The sequence below is a fragment of the Ambystoma mexicanum genome, chromosome 5q (genome assembly GCF_040938575.1).
Source record: "Ambystoma mexicanum isolate Mex_15411 chromosome 5q, UKY_AmexF1_1, whole genome shotgun sequence".
Classification (NCBI taxonomy): Eukaryota; Metazoa; Chordata; class Amphibia; order Caudata; family Ambystomatidae; genus Ambystoma; species Ambystoma mexicanum.
In genome coordinates, this window is record NC_090933.1 from 118,506,943 (window position 1) to 118,523,433 (window position 16,491).

The window sequence follows — 16,491 nt, forward strand, 5'->3', positions numbered from 1 at the left end:
AGCTAACTCTCGCCCTCATTTGTGAAACGTCACACTTAAGGAATGCTGTGAAAATTAGATGTCTCATGTTACCACTTCCCTTCCAATCACTCCCCTGGCATGCAAGTGCCAATTCCACATCACGATTTCAATTGCCTAAAAATGTATGCATATTAATGCAGGTGCTAACAGTGAAATGTTTCACGTTAGTAATTTTAGGGCCTTTTAACAGCGAAGCCCAGGGCCCGTTTAATGTCTGTGTCTTGTTCCATCTGGCCACAGCTCTGTTGGTCAGCCCGGCAGGGGCTGGATGACAGTTTTGAAAGTGGATAGTGAGTGGGGCCAATGTGGGGCCAATAAACCCATTGCGCTGTCAGTCTCCCCACTGAGGGATGGTGTCTGGGTCTTTCAGCTTTTGTAGTTGAAATGGGCCCCCAAGCAGCTGCCCCCATGTTGGCAGTCTCATGACACAGGCATCTACAGAAAATCTGCAGCTTTTAACCACCTCACTGTATTATTTTGACTTAATTATTGATTTAAGCACTCCACAGGTGCCTTGGCCTATTTTTCCAATTTGTAAGGCCTGGGGTGCCCCACAAACATCGCAAAGAAATGGGCCCCCACCAGCCCTGACATCTTCAACCAGCCATGCTCCACTTCCCTCCCAACACCCTGAGTCCAGCTAGAAAGCGGAATAGCAATTTCACCTTCCCTTGGGCTACTAGTCATACCTTTCACCCCAATTCAGAGGCTCTTTAATTTCATAATGCTATGCTAATCTCTGGGAGGTGGGCCACCTAAAAGCTGAGACCTGAAGTCAAGACTTTGGCTTTATCAAAGTTAGTTTGTTGATATCGCATGGATAGGCATTTGTACTCTGCATGTTTGATGCTGCTGCCACTCCATAACGAGAGATACGGGCTGGTGACACTTTGAGAGAGGCCTTCTGCCTCAAAGTGGGAGGGCTTCAGCCCTCCCTAGCCTGGGGCTGGCTCTGCCCAAGTAGCCAGATCGAGTCAACAAAACCCAACATTTTGGTAGGGGGCTAGAGCCTGATCCGCTCAAATGTGTTGCACCCTACGTGTCTTTCAATGAAGTCCTGTAAATAAAAAAAACATTGGCAAAGCCAACAGTTTTGGCTTGTGCATAAGTATTAGGCATTTGCCAGACACTGCCATTAGATGCTCAGATATTCAAACCAGTTTGCACCTGCTACCATCAATGGCCAGTTAATACCAATACAGCAGTGCCTTTACAATGCCTACATGAAAGCCCGAACTGTTAGGATTGGCAATGCTTATTTTGCTTTACCCATGTTGCACAGGACTGTGCATCATAGTTAAAGCAAACATAATACTTGGCTAAATTGACCCACATTGAATTTAGGCCAATCGAGCCAGTAATAACACGTATGATGCAGAGTCAGCCTGGACATACTTTCTGTGGCATGGCATATTTACTGGCTGGGACGGCGTACATGGTAATAATGGCATATATTGGTGCAGCCTGCATGGACCACATGGGAACAGCCAGCATGAATATATCTTTATACTAGTATATGTTGTGTGCAACGGCGGCATGAAATGTATTGGAAAATGTTCCTGTGCACCGTTGGTGACTTGCAACTATTGGGTTTTTCCATGTGCTTCCAAACAAAACCAATTGCAAACTATGGATTTCTACCCAATTTTACAAAGAAAGAGCTGTAAAATGCATAATTGTAACCCAGTGTTTTAAACATTTTCTTTTGAGTGAGAAACCCCCTCAAATAACCCTTGTTTGGTTTGGGCACCCTCACTGTGCTCTGCCGATCCTGCATAATTGGCACAAACATTTAAGCCTCTTCAGTTCAGAAATTCACCAGCCTCCACTGTACATGATACATCTGTCACTGCGTATGATGTGTGTTTTAATTCGCACACAGGGACAGGGTGCTCCTTAATGCTGGCATCAGGCTCCACATGCCGTCATGCTATCCTGTATATGTTTATGCCTATGATACAAAGGTTAGTCTGGCATAAAACCTTTCTTCAGTAGAAAAATCTAACTTTGCTGTAGGTGATTTGCAGTTGTAGTAATAAAACATATTTAGGTTCCTGCACACAAACTGAAGGGGCGATTTCTCGAGTCCCCTGTTTGCAAAGGTGCTGCAGCTGGCCCAGTGCGTAACATCAAAAGGGGACCTCACCAAATGTTTTGCCCCGGGACTCATCACATCTATTGACAGCCCTGGCACACAGCAATGAAAGAGGTTTGAGATCTTGAAAGCGAAGATGCCATTTCATATGTATGCATATTATTCCAGTCATAAAAGGTATTATAATGGTTTATGATCTTTCAACTGCGTTTTCCGGGGTTTCTCTTAAAGAGACCACCCAAGTAAAGCTGTCTAGAGAAGACCACACTGAGAGGAGGAGGCCAGTGAGTGGCTTAGAACAAGGACGTGAGGGAGCAAGTATTTTGGATTTTTGCGGCAGGGATGGGAGAAGGGGGTAGATTATACAAGAGTTTGGGCAGGGGTAAGCAGACACAGAGGCTAAGATGTGGCAGAGGCGTAGGACATGGGGAGTTCAGGAGGTGAAACACCCTGGCTCCCAATAACAGCACAATTCCACCCATTGGAGGCCACTCAAAGGCAGTAAAAAAAAAAAAAAAAAAAATTGGACCACCCTCCAACGTTGAGGCTAAAGAAATGGAACCAAGATAAACAGCATTGTAGTAGCACCGTATTCCTGGAGGCTGCATGCACATATTTTTAGAAAAAAAAGTATTATCTGGTAGTCTAAGGGCTATACGGAAGTAGGGACGTTTTACTTCATTGCCCATGATTCCCAAAATGTACAGGTTGTCACCAGTCTGTTATTCTGTACTGCATAGTTGGTGCACTAGAGATAATGAGTGATATACGCTACGGCCCGTTTATTTAACAGCAACGTTTCTGCACAATATTTTTAATGGTTGGGTCATGTATATCGATCTGGGTCTACTCTTACCATGCCAGGCAAAGATGGTGTACACAATTAGTTACACCTGGTCCATTTCATGCATGTTAGGAGGTCTGTTTTGAGCATGCTCGTGCACAGCTACGAACAAAAAGAGGAGGAGTCCCAGAAGGGAATGCTTGAAATTGCACCTGCACCAAGTTCCCTTCACTCCAAGGGACAGTGGTCACAATGCACTCATTGTTTGAAAAAAACATCACAGAGAGCATGTATTGGCCCAGCGAGCATCTAACTGCTCCGTGTATTTTGCACTTTCAGCTGGAAAGGCGGAACTTGTCAGTAAGTGGATGATGTTCTTGTTTTTACTTACCCCATTATTTAGTGTTACTTCCACCTTCTCTCTCAGTAATGCTTGTGTGTTCCTTCCCCGACTAATTTGCTTGGTTCGTCTTTTCCCTGCAAGTCTGTTCTCCCACTTGAAAGATGTTTTGGTTTTCGCCCTGTGAATTCACTCATTGAAGCCCTGTTCTCTCTTCTTTTCAACAAGATTGGAATAGCCTATGTTACTATTTCTCATTTGTCTATTTGTTCACAGTTCCATTGATTTGTTACTTGCTTGCCTTTTCTCATCATTTAGTCCACTCTCCCATCCAATCTTACATAGAGAGATTCTTCATTCGCCTTTGTGATGAATCTAATGATGTCCTCACTCCTTGAGGTAGTCACTACCTATGTGGTCAGGGGATGGCAGCCTCTACCTGATCCTGACCCTCGGGCGGCTATATGAGGGAGAACCATCTGGGAGGAGGCGACCCTCAGGTAGAAGGGGAGGAAGCCATTGGGAACAGTCACATACTCCCTGTTCCCTCTTGGGGATGGCCCCCCATTCCACAGGCCTTAATGGCTTATTGCACCACTCGTCCTCATCCATGTACTGAATCCAGTATTAAAATTCCCAGACATGATAACCAGAGCAATACATTCTTTACTGAGACGAAGAAGAGGCAGGAAGCAGTAATTATTACTCCTGAAATAATCCCATAACAGCATCCTCAAAAACACGAAGAATCATCCATCAACTACTGAGACAAGGAAGAGACAAAGAACAGTAAAGGTCACAAAGGCTGGGAAGCCTACACTGCAGCACAGTCATTGGAAACTTTTTAAACAGACTGACAGACCACACCGCCGACAGCAATGTGAGAGCTGCAGACTCTGAACTGAGCGGTTACGTGTACAAGCACCAGCTGGAACATCCGAGGAGGAGACACTGTGGGAAATGCTTCCGAAGCTAATCGGTCCAGCAGGAGGAGGAGCTGGAGTGCAGAGGACACGCTGCCCGACAGGGAAAGGCAGCAGAAACTGAAGACCGTCACGGCAGAGGCCCAGCAGAGGACAGGTTGCACGCCGAACCCACAATCAGCAAGAACAGACGCAGAGAGGCGCGAGAGACACTTGGAGCACCCGCTAATCCAAGGGAGGCAGAGAGGGTTCCCAGGTTTCCTTAAAATGTGCACTGCTCCAAAGTAGGAATCAGTAAACCAATATGTGAAGGAGCAAATAACTATAAATGTTAAACCACGAGTGAGCGAAATGAAATATGTGAAGAATCTAAAAGAACCATAAGCTATTCCACAAACGGGTCATTGAACCCATATCTTAAAGGGACAGAAAGAAAATGAAATAAAGGCGAACTTACTTGAAAGAGGGGCAAAAGCCCTAACTATGAAGGAGAGAACCATTTGATAAATGATCTGCCAACATTGGGCTGGTATAATTTCATGGGTAAAAAAGACTTTTAATTAGGATATGATATGAAAGTCCTGGCAGGAGAGTCACCACGTGAAGATAAATGTGTAAAAGACTGGAAGGAAGTCCCGACAGAAGAATATAATAGGCCGAATTATTTGAGTGTTAAATTAAAGGAGAATCCTTAGGAAGTCGCATGCCCTAGGATCTTGAACTATTTGAAATGTGATTCTTTGTTTTGAACTTACCTGGGGAAGGGAACTATTTCCCCCGAGAACTTTGTGTGCGCCAAGAGGTAGAGTTATATCTTTCGTTGAATTGTAACATTTGTGAATCTTGAGATCCAGAGAGAATATCCTTTGCACCTTAGAGTACGAGGGCCAGAATAGGATTTCGGACACAGGACGTGTTTTTACTTTGCACATCTTGACAACGGACGGACCCCTTACTTTTTGGTTGAGATAGGAAAATACTGCCTAGGATAGGGATAGTAAAGCATTTCCCCCAACCCTTTTGATTTTTTAGTAAAGGTTTACAGCCAAAACTATGAGTTCTCTAGGTCCCTGTCTCATTCCCGGCTTCTCACACCTCCATCAGGTTATCTGATGTCCTGCTCCCTTATCCTTCCGAACTGTATATTTGGCATGCATTCTGTTTCACTAGGACCCTCATTACAAGCATGCCAGTCTAGAAAAAGGTGCCATTAACAACGGTTACTGGCACCTTTTCCAGACCGGCATACTCTGAGTCTGCAGATAGGTGTAGTGGACTACCAGCAGGCCTGTCCTGCTGGTAGTTCAGGCCCCTACCAGCAGATCATTCCCTGAAGCACCTGCACTGTTAGCAATGGTTCCAGTGTTTCAGTGGTTCCCATACAACAGAGTCCTATGGAACCCTCAAAACCAACCATACCCCTTCCCCACCCCCTCCCAAAATACCTGCGAGACTGGAGTTTTGAGCTCAGTTCCCTGCTCTCCTTCCGATCCCGGCTGCTGCCATAAAATGGAAAAGGGCCTTAGTCTCTTTTCCCTGTGGTGGCGGGCATCTTTTTTTCTTCGCCCCCACCGCCCCACCCAGGAGATTGGCTGCGCAAGCACCGCAAATCTCCCGAGGAACAAAAGAAACCATTTGCACCGCAGATAAGAGACAGGGTGCAAATGGCTTTTTCACGCCCCAGTGGGGGTGAGGATGCCATGTCCGGTAACGGCCCACATCCCTTGCGTAGGACCTTGCTTCGCTTGGGCTACCATGGCTCAAGCTGGCGGGCTGCTACCGGCCGTGTCCGCACCCGCCCCCGCTCGGGCATGAAATCCATATTAAACTATAAATCCCAGTCAGTCTACAGGGTAAAGTAAGTGATAGGGCAAAGGGGGGCATTGTTTTGAAAGTGATATTACAGATTACATATTCAGTTGCTGTCGACATGAAAGGAGAATTGCACGAGGTACCGTGTGTTTTTCTCCAGTGTGATAATAAAACCCTACTATATGGTAATACATAGTTGTTTATGGATACACTCAGTGCAGTAGGTGACATGACAGTTTTCACAGGATATTTAAATTTCAATAAAACACATTACCAAGTGTTGCACATACATATATTTTTATTATTGAAGGCTAATTGAGTTATTTCAACGTTCTTATTGTTCTAAATTATTACTGTTTACAATACTTTTCAATGTAAGTTTTACCTTTTTGGATTTCCATTGGGTAATTTTTGTATGCATTATGTTAAGAAAGAAGCAAAGTATACATCTTTTGTTTAGGGCACAGATAAAAGAAGCCATGCCTATAAAAGCAGCACAATTAACAAGAAGTAAGCAGACACTTTATTTTAGGTGCATATCGTGGTCTTATTACATTGGTACTAATTTCTGGTAGCATAACAAATGCCGAGCAAGCCGGGTGTGGCCTGGTTGAGTCTTATCTGGCCCCTGGCCTGCAGTGGGTGCGCAGACTGTGCGGCGTGAAGAGGGTGCATGATGGGGAGCCTTAAGCAAAGTGGCAGCACCAGTGACATCTATGTATTTGTGTGTGCCGCAATTCACCCCTCCAAACCCCCCTCACCAGGCTTTGTCCATGCCCAGAGACGTTTTTATGGGAGGACAAAAGGGACACTTCCCCCAGAGCCCCACCTTGGAGGGAGCCCACAATGCTGTCTGATCTTAAAAGTCAGTTCACATTGTTTACCAAACTTAATAGCACACGTCAGGATATTTTATGGTGTGCGGTTTATGGAGTGCTGCTGAGGCTCTAAAGACAAACTATTGCCCCTCTGTTGTTGATAAGTACTTTGTGTTCACTGTAGTATACATAGTTTCAGCGTTAATTACGGCACAAGTATTGTAGCACATGCTCACCTGTCTGTGGGGCTGAACTTGATCATGTGCAATAACCAAAGTTGAAATGCATATTGAAAAATGTAACTGCTGCAATGGATCACAAGATAGCTCAGTGTGTTAGATTTCTGTAATTAATGTTTTTGTTTATATGCAAGATTATGAATAGCAAATTACAGCAAGGTCGGCCCAGCCTATCCTATGTCTGAAGTTGATAAACCTGCATCTTAATGTACTTTGTTTTGTAGCACAACAGGTGATATTATCAGCAATGTGCCTGCATCAGATAGCGGTTGCAATAAAAAACTAACATAGCATTAGTATGGTGAAGGTCTAGAAATTGTTCAGATAGAGACTTGTAAACCCTAGGCAGCCACCTCTAATGAGGGGCATAAGTGTTAGTCTGTGAGGTGATTAGGTAGCCAAGTTCAAGACTGTGGAACCAAAGCGTTCATGCTTTTATCCTGGCTTTGTGAGCAGACGATGCAGTGATCCTGGACGAACCTTACATCACTCACATTACTGTTCTGTATTCTGTGGAAAGGTTTGCCTTCTCACATACTGGTGGCATTGTTTAGCCCATTACCTGATTGGTTTTATGTAGGCCATTTGATTGGAAAGGGTTCTAGTCATAAGAGAGCAGACCAGATATCGCAGGCCTCGGGCAAGCATATTTTAAGGTCTTCTCATTTGACACAAAAAAGTGTTACCTTTTGTACAATTAAAAGATTGTTCTGCATGTTTTTATAAATAACAGTTTCAGCTGTGTTCTGGCCATATTTAAAGCTTTGATATACAAATTGAAACCCAGATGACATCTTTTAAGATCACCTCAAAAATACTACCCTGGTACTTCTGTACTTCCCTTGATGGAGACATTGAATCTCGAATCATTCCCACGTTGCATGATAGGCCTAAAACGGGTTGCATTTAAAAATGGACATATTGTGTTATGTGATTTGTGCGCTTTCCAAATCAGTTCTTACAATGGCATTATTTAGGTTCATGGTAATAACTGGAAAGGAAAATGGTAACGTGCATACATTTCTGAGTGGGCACAAATCCCAGCTTCACTGCTCAACCGATGTGTGATCCTGGCCATCTCATTGAATCTTGTATTGCCTAACCTATCAATAGTGCAAGTCCATAAACCTTTCAAAATTGTCACCCTTCAGTGTGATTTGGTTCTCAATGCATGATCTTCAAAAAAGCCTTACTCCTGGGTACACTGGCTATAGTGTTGCTTCTCTATACTAATAGTGAGCATTGGTCTATAGCACACTATAACTGGTTGTTTCTTTGCTCTATAATAGCAACAGTACGAGAAAACAATTTCCCTCTTGTAATCTCAGTCTGTCTGAATATGAACACCTTCCCGGTAGCTTGTAATCGTCATCACTATCTATGCTGTGGTATGTGTAGCTTTATTTCTCCTTGCTTCCAATTGGTCTCCTGTACCCCTGCTTGAGCATGTTTGCATTCAGTGAGACAGCTGATCTTTGTCCTCTGTCTATTTTGGAGTATGTGCACCTTTTTCATGCAAACTGTGTCCTGCATTTATGCTATGGCCGGTATGCCTTCCTCGTGGCTGCTACTGATGCTAGAACACAAGTTATGCACTGTTAAGGTTAGAAACGCTACTTGATCAACATTTGGATTACAGCAAGAATGAATAGGCTTAGGGGACTGAAAGGTAGTACCCATGCGATTTTGATGACTGCAAGGCAGCATATCAGGATATGTGTTATGATCGCAACCAGATATTCTGGATCCATTCATTCCTTTGGTTCGGTGAAGGGGGCCCCGAAAGGTGTCTTTGCCCCCGAGCCCAAAAAGTGATTAAAATGGCCATGTCCGTGCCTAGCCTCAAGTTCCATCCTCTTCTCCTCCTCCCTGTGCCCAATGTTTCACCTCCTAACCAACCCGAGCATCCGATTTTTGGTTCTTTTTTTTCTCCTGCTCCTCCTCCTCATAATAATACAGGTCACGTTTCTCCTTCTCCCATTCATCTGCACATCGTCATCACCACCCAGTGCAGTTCCCCTCCTCTCCTTTGTGTCATGTGAGGTTACCTGCCATTCTTCACCCACTCCTTCTACCTTACTTCCTTTGTGTGACTTTCTTCTCCATTTCAAGACCTATCTTTTCGTCCTCCTCCTCCTCCTCCTCCTCTTCGCCATGCCCTATGCCGGGTGCACCTTCCCAGCCAAGTCCCTCGTTTCTCCTCCTCTTTCTCGGGATCACGAGAGGTTCTCTCCACCTCCTTCTCCCTCTTTGTGTGCCCTGTGCTGTGCATGAGATGCACTCTGCACAAGGATCAGAGCTATGGATGTAGCTGAACAGATATTCTTAGCTATATAAGATTTAAATAGCCCCTTCTTACAATTGTTATGGCATCAAAGTGAACTAGCATTTTCTGGCTGTACATATGGCCTTGGGAACCAACATACCTTGGCCTGGATAAAGGAGGGAGATATGTTCAGTGACAAAGGAAACCAGTCAGTGTCATGCTTGTGTCAGGAACCATGGTTCTGCAGCTAATGTATGTGCACATGGGGTCTACGTGGAACAAGTGCATAGAGCAGTTCGTACCAGTTATTCATAAGTCCATTTAAACTAACTGTCCTTTTTTATAAGGACTTGTATGAAATTGGGTTCATAGGTGTTGTATATCCGCTTGCTGTTATGTATCCCATGTCCTTAAGTCTAAGGGTCTGGGAAAAGACAGGATTTTAGGATCTTTATTAAGGCAAGGCATCCTAATACAGAGCATTGTCTTCCGGAGTTTGACAGCCTGGGCCTTCTTGAAATGGGGCAAGCCAGCGTCGTGTTCAGTTCGAGCAGAGGGGGATTTGACGAAGATATGAACCGTTTGAATTGCATGAATTCCGATCTGCTATCAAACATTGTCTGATAGTCTACACGAGTCTTAATGCAATGGAAGGAATGCAGTGAACAGCCCTGCATAGTAAAACGATCCGCTTGGGGCAGCAGTTTCTCATTCATTGTCAGGAACTATCCACAGTCCACAATTATTCAAGCAACTCAGTTTAGGACAACTTTGGCAAAGAGCAATGTGTGTAGCCCAGAGAGGTTTGACTACAGGAAATGTTCAACGTGTAAGGCGCACATGCTAGTTACAGAACCATACCCATGAGCTCAAAAGATTCAACACAAGCTATGAACATACATACATCAGCAGAGCCGAGGGTTATGAAAAGCTTCTTTTGAACTGGCACATTGCTGGTGTTTGTGCTGGCTGCATCAGACCATGGAGGAGCATTTGCTTTTTGTTGCTGTTGGAGAAAATAAAAATGTCTTTAAATAGATCATGTTTTGTACATACGAGATGATGTCACATTACCCCTGGTGAACTGAGGGGTCATTTGTTACAGCAATATAACATTTTACATGTTAAGGTTTGAATGCATGTCATAAAAAACAACTCTTACAGAGAAATGTACAATGACAAAACAAAGGCTCTAATTTCTTCAGTGGCCTGTATTTATTTATTGAGCATTTGTTAGGCGCCTATACAACAGAATAGTGTTTCCAGGCACCACAAGGCAAAGTTGGGAGGTACCATGGGAGTAAATAACAGTGGCAAAAACAGTAAATATACCATCGTGGTCCTAATAGGCCTTGTGGCATTTGGACGTGCAAGTGCAGTGAAGAGAAGTGCAGGAGTTAGGGAAGGGGTGGGGGGCAAGGTATGGATAAGTGCTGGTGGGAGCCGCGAGGGAAGTGCAAAGGGAAGCTAGGGAGGAGGCCACTGGCTAAGTACTAGGGCAGAGGAGTCCCAAGAAAGGATGCACAGTCACCAGGCAGGGGCCCGCAACAGCAGTGCTGGGGGCTGGGTGCTAGTGTTGACTTGGTAGAGGGCCTGCTAACCTGCGAGATTCATGAGGTACCAGGCTGCCAGTCTCAGCGGCAGTGGGGTGTTTAGCAGGGAAGAGTAAGCGGTAGAGAAAAGCAGGGTTTTGAGAGGTTTCCAGAACTTAAGGAGGTCCGGCTTAAGTCTGAAGAGAAGCAGAAGCTGAAGAGAGAGATATCATCTCCTGCCCCCATCCCCCACAAGGAGAAGCGTTGGACAAGCAGACAGATGGAGTTAGAGGAGCAGAGTGTTCTAGCAGGGAAGTATATACGGAGTCAAAGTTGGAGATTTCGTGGTCCCAGGCCCCAGAAAGCCTTTTGGATGATGCAGAGGTTCTTAAATTTGATACTTGCAGCCAGTGGAGAGATTTTAGGGCTGGAGATGTACGGTCCCTGGGCTTGCGGCAAAGGATAAGTCTTACAGCCCTGTTCTAGATTAGCTGACAGGGGTGTGGGGAGGAAAGGGGGAGATTGAGGAAGAGGCTGTTGCAGTAGTCCAGCCTGGAGAAGACCAGAGCTCTGGAAACGTTGAGCTTCTGGGGAAAGGCGAGGAAAGGGAAAATGCCTCTGAGGAGGTGAAGCTGAAAGTGGACCTTCTTGGCAAGGTCGAAGATGTCAGGGGTGAAAGAGAGCAGAGTCGAAGATGACCGCAAAATTTTTGGCCCTCAGAATGGTGAGGGTAGAGGGCCCAAGGAGGGTGGGCAGAGGGTAGGAGGGGAAACAGGGTGCAGGTGTTTCAAGGAGAAGGATCTCCGTCTTACTGGTATCAAGACAGATCATTAGCTGCACACCATGCCTGGACGGCGGTCAGGCAATTAGGGATGAGAAAGGAGGAACAGGAGGTAGTTGAGGGAAGTTTGAAGGAAAGCTGTGTGTCATCAGCTTAACACTGTAAATGAGGAGCGAATGATAAGATGAGGTGAGCGTGAGGGGCAAGCTAGATATTAAAGAGCCATGGCGAATAGATATAGCCCTCGGGGGACACCGCAGGTGGAGAGTGAGGTGGAGAAGGAGAAAGGGCCCAGTTGTAACTGGGAAGGGTGGTTAGTGAGCAAAGAGGTCAGCCAATCCAGGGCCCGGTCTGTGAGCCGTTTTATAAAAGAATGGTTGAATGTGTCAAACGCAGAGGAGCAGTCGAGGAGAATGAGAACAGCAGGCAAGTTGGAGTCAAGAATTTCAAGCAGGTCATCATCAGTGTTCAGGAGAGCAGTTTCCGTGCCTACGGATGCCCAGAATCCAGATTGATGGTCATGGAGGCAACCAACAAGTTCAGTATTAAGGATCAATTGGGGAAGGACCAACTTCTCCAAGAGGTTAACCTGGAAGGGGTGGTGTAGATAGGGTGATAGTCAGGCAAGAAGGGACAGCAGATGGCTTTTTTAGGAGAGGGTGCACAAGTGAGTGCTTGAGGGATAGAGGGAAAGAGCCAGTAGTGAAGGAGCCAAGAGCTGGCGCGAAAGAGGAAATGTTGTCCTTAATGGCTCGAGAAGAGATGGAGAACACCTGGTTAGATGAGACCTTCATAGAGCGAACAACTTTAGAGATCTCATCAGGTGCTATGGGCATGAGGGAAGAGAGTGAAGGGAGGGGAGCCAAGGGAGCAGGAGTGGAAGTGGAGATGGGGGTGGTGGACAGTGAGGACTGGATGTCCTGAGTTTTAGATGTGAAATGGGAGGCCAAAGAGGTGCAGACAGACTGGGAATGAAGAAGACATGTGGAGACTGCAGTTGGATTGGCGGGTTCCTTGCACATTTTGAAAAGTTAAACCGTGTTGTTAGTGGCTCCAGAGATGCAGGCTTGGATGTGGGCCCTCTTCTTGGAGCGGATAGAAAAACTATATTGTCTTTTGAGCAGGCGGCAGTCCAGTTTGTCGGAGGATGAACCAGAAATCTGCCACTTCCGTTCAGCAACTCTGCACTTAGGTTTCAGAGAAGTTAGATGGGAGTCGTACCATCCATTGCACTTTGAGGCAGGCTTCAGGCGGATCCTCATGACACGGGCAAGAATGTCAAGGGCGTTCATGATGGAGAGGTGAAGGTTAGCTAGGATAGAGTCAGAGGGAGAGTCAGAAGCGGGGGAAGAAGGTGGGATGAAAGTGGAGGCAAAGGCAGTGACGACACTCGCTTCATTGGTTGAATGACGGCGGACTAAGCTGGCAGTGCGGAAGGCGGCTCGGACAGAGGGCCGAGTGGCCCCAAGTGGAGGAGGGGAGAGAGTGGTCAGTCCAGGAGAGGGGGGTGGTGACCGGGTTAGATATAGTGATGTCGCCAGAGATGAAGGCATCTACGGTGTGTCCGGCTGAGTGGGTCAGTCTGGAAGGATGAATAGTACGAGGGGGAGTCACACAGGTCACAGAACCATGAAGTGGCTGATACAGATGAATCGAGCCACCGAGGATGATTTTGGAAGTGGAGGTAAAGAGTGAAGAGGTGAAGATAGCCCATTCAGAGAGGAAGAGAGGAAGAGAGGGATAGGGCGAGGGGCTCTGTAGATGGTAGTGAGAGCGCAGGTAAAATACTGAGCCTACAGACGAGGCATTCAAAAAGAGATGTAGGATTGAGCAGGTATGATAGAAGCAGGGGCCCACTTTGGGAAAATCAGGGCCACTCCACCTCCGGGCTGGTTGGGCCTGAGTTTGGAGAGCAGTTTTTAGCCCTCAGGAAGTGTCAAGAGGAGTGATGGAGCCAGCATTGAAACATGTCTCGGTAAGGGTGAGGATGTTGAGGTCAAAGGAGATGGATGTCAGAGGAGTGTTTGACAGCAGAACAAGCGTTCAAAGTAGCTAAGTGAAGCAGATTATCACCTTAAAAAGTTTTCCGAAGTGGGTACAGGGGCGTGGATTACTAACATTGGTGGTGGAGAGGTTAGGGAGGAGAAGGGGAGTAGCAGGAAATGGGAGGAAGTTAATGAGAGAGGGCATGTGCCGGTCAAAGAGGAGAAAGGTAGTTTGAGGGCCTTGGGCCATGATAGTGCCGTTGTGATAGACATTAATGATGCACCTAGAGGATGTGAAGTATGCCAAGAGTACTTCCCATCTAGTACCACCGTTAATGGGTGAAAGGGAGAGAGTGGAGACCAAGTGGGAAGTCCATAGGTCCGTGGAGGGTACGAAAAGAGGATGTCAGTAATAGTCTGCCTGGAAGTAGCATTGACGTAGGTGTCAGAAATAGGTGGGCCTGGTTTAGAGGGCAGGAGAAAGCACTTAAGCTTTTTTTTCTTCCAGACTTCGTGAGAGGGATAGGATATGTGATAGAGTAAAGTGGCGAGGGAAGAGGGAGAGGACAGACAGGGGAGTTGCACTGTGCACAAATACACTCATCAGACAGCCTAGCAGGCACAGATGGAGGGTGTGGTTTGAACAGGATGTGCAAAGATAGCAAGATTTTAAGTACCCAGACTGAGTGAGCGCTAAAATGCAGCAGAAAACAAATACATCGAGATGCGATTTCCCTACAGCATACTAGCAATGCAGGGCCAAGGTTGTAGTTAGAAGGCAATGATCAAACACACCTGGAGAATGGCAGCAATTGTCAGGGCAAGAAGGATACACAATGCCCAATATGATATTTCCAAGCAGAAACAAGGAGATGCAGCAATTCAACATGGAAACAGGGGAATTAAAAAACACACCCAGATATGAAAATCAAACGCATGGAAAATGGCAGCATTTCTACAGGGCAGCAGATGCAAAAACGCATCTAGATTTGAGATTCATATATGCTGGGAAAAATCAACATTTCAACTGAGCAGTAGATGCAATGCACGCCCAGATGTGAATTTCATAGGTGGGAAGGTAAAAGCAATTTAGGGGAGGGAGGTGCAGAGAGACAGCAAGATGATTGGGGCAAGATAATTTGAAGCAGGAGTACTGTAGAGGCTGAGCAAGCCGATTTCGAAATGCCCAGATTCAACTTTCTGGAGTGAAAAGAAAAGCAACCTACATTTTAATAAACAGGCAGAAAAAGAAATGCCTAGGTTCATTTGCACAGAAAAGACAATTCAGTCAGACTGCTTGACTATACAATTAAGCACTTCTATGCTTTGCAGATTACAGCAATGGAACTAAGGGATGACTTGGGCACAATAGCAGGCATATGATGACGGCAGGAGAGGCACGGCTACAGTTAAAATAAATAGGACAAGTGTTTTTTTTAAAATTAATCCTACAAAAGTCACACAACCTCTGGAGCATCCTTAAAGAGTGAAAAGACAAGGATGCCCTGGTATTATCAAACTCCATTTCGGAAGAAGATTGGAAGTGTTAGTGTTATTATGTTGACCTATGTAAATAGTGACCGCTGACAGCATCAGGTTGGGTTATGATGTCAGATGGGATAGTGACATTTCTCAAGTAAATCACTGTACGATCATCAAAGCAGGATCTAGCTTGCGCGCCCAAGATCCAAATGGGCTATGTAACTTAATACTACAACAGGCCCCGGATTTGTGGGCAAAAATGCTTATGATTCTGTTTCAGGTCGTGCTGCAAAGCCAAACAATTCCAGAATCGTGGCACACTTCTATTATTGTGCCAGTTCATAAAAAAGGGAACAGATGCGAGTCAAACTGCCGGCCAATAGTTATACTTCACGTGAAGAGTAAAATCTTCGCCAAGTGCGTTTTAAGAAGCATTGAAGACTGGATCACAGCCACGGGACACGTATCCAAGTTTCAGACCAGATTTCTGAAGTCTATGGGAACAGACGCAAGAGGGCTATTCACCAAGTCCCTGATAGATCAGGTATGAATACAGGGAAATGACCCACTGTACTTGGCCAGCGTTGACCTGAGCCTTGCCTTTGACAAAGTTCATAGAGCAAGAGACTCTGGTCCAAACTCTCGGGGTGGGGCCTTCCAGAACATATTCTGAATATGTTGGTGCAGTTACACACCAATACTTACGTGAGAGTAAGGCTAAACGCGAAAGGTGAGGTCACTGACCCTATTAAAACAGGTGTGGTCTACAGCAGTGGTGCGTTTTTGCTTCGTATCTTTTTAATTTGTATCTTTTGGACCTGGGAGACTACTTAGAGAGAGCGCCTCATTTGTACCACCAATATCTAATCCAATGCCCCGATAGTTTTTTGAGAGATAATTTGAGATTCCAATTTAACTTGATCCATATGGCAGACATTTTCTTTATACAAGATATGAGGGGAAAATACAACATGTCGATTTTGCAGTGCGCACAAGACGCTAAGACACCTGGTTACTGCTTGTACTGCTTTGCAGGGAATCAGGAAAGACCATTACAGTCTTTCATTCCGATTCCTTACGTGACGAAACATTGTGGTGTTATGTTTTACAGGGTAGTCCAACGCCCGTTTTAATTAGAACGATTCAATTTTTTTTAAAAAAGTGAAAATTATATTTAAGAAAAGGGTATGGGTATCGAATAAAATTGTATTAGTTTGATTGCTTTTTCTTTGTACTGTGTTTTTTCGTATTGTAAAAAAAACGTGTTTGTCTATTTTGTATAAGGTTTGTAATAGCATTTCTACAATAAAAAATAAAAAAAAGACGGATATACATTCAAAATTCTTAACTCCGGGATGTCACTTATTTATTGCTCTCAAAATGACCAGACCCAAATTTCACCTGAAATGAAAT

At 45.2% G+C, this 16,491-nt stretch overlaps 1 protein-coding gene across 1 annotated transcript in view; it reads right to left on the reverse strand.

The window, feature by feature from the left end:
• LOC138497282 (dynein axonemal heavy chain 5-like) overlaps positions 1 to 16,491 on the reverse strand; it is a 1,499,851-nt gene that overhangs the window by 1,371,751 nt on the left and 111,609 nt on the right. The window contains exon 6 of the mRNA XM_069620634.1: positions 10,203 to 10,304. Coding sequence (XP_069476735.1) covers positions 10,203 to 10,304 — 102 coding nt within the window. The remainder of the gene's footprint in view (positions 1 to 10,202; positions 10,305 to 16,491) is intronic.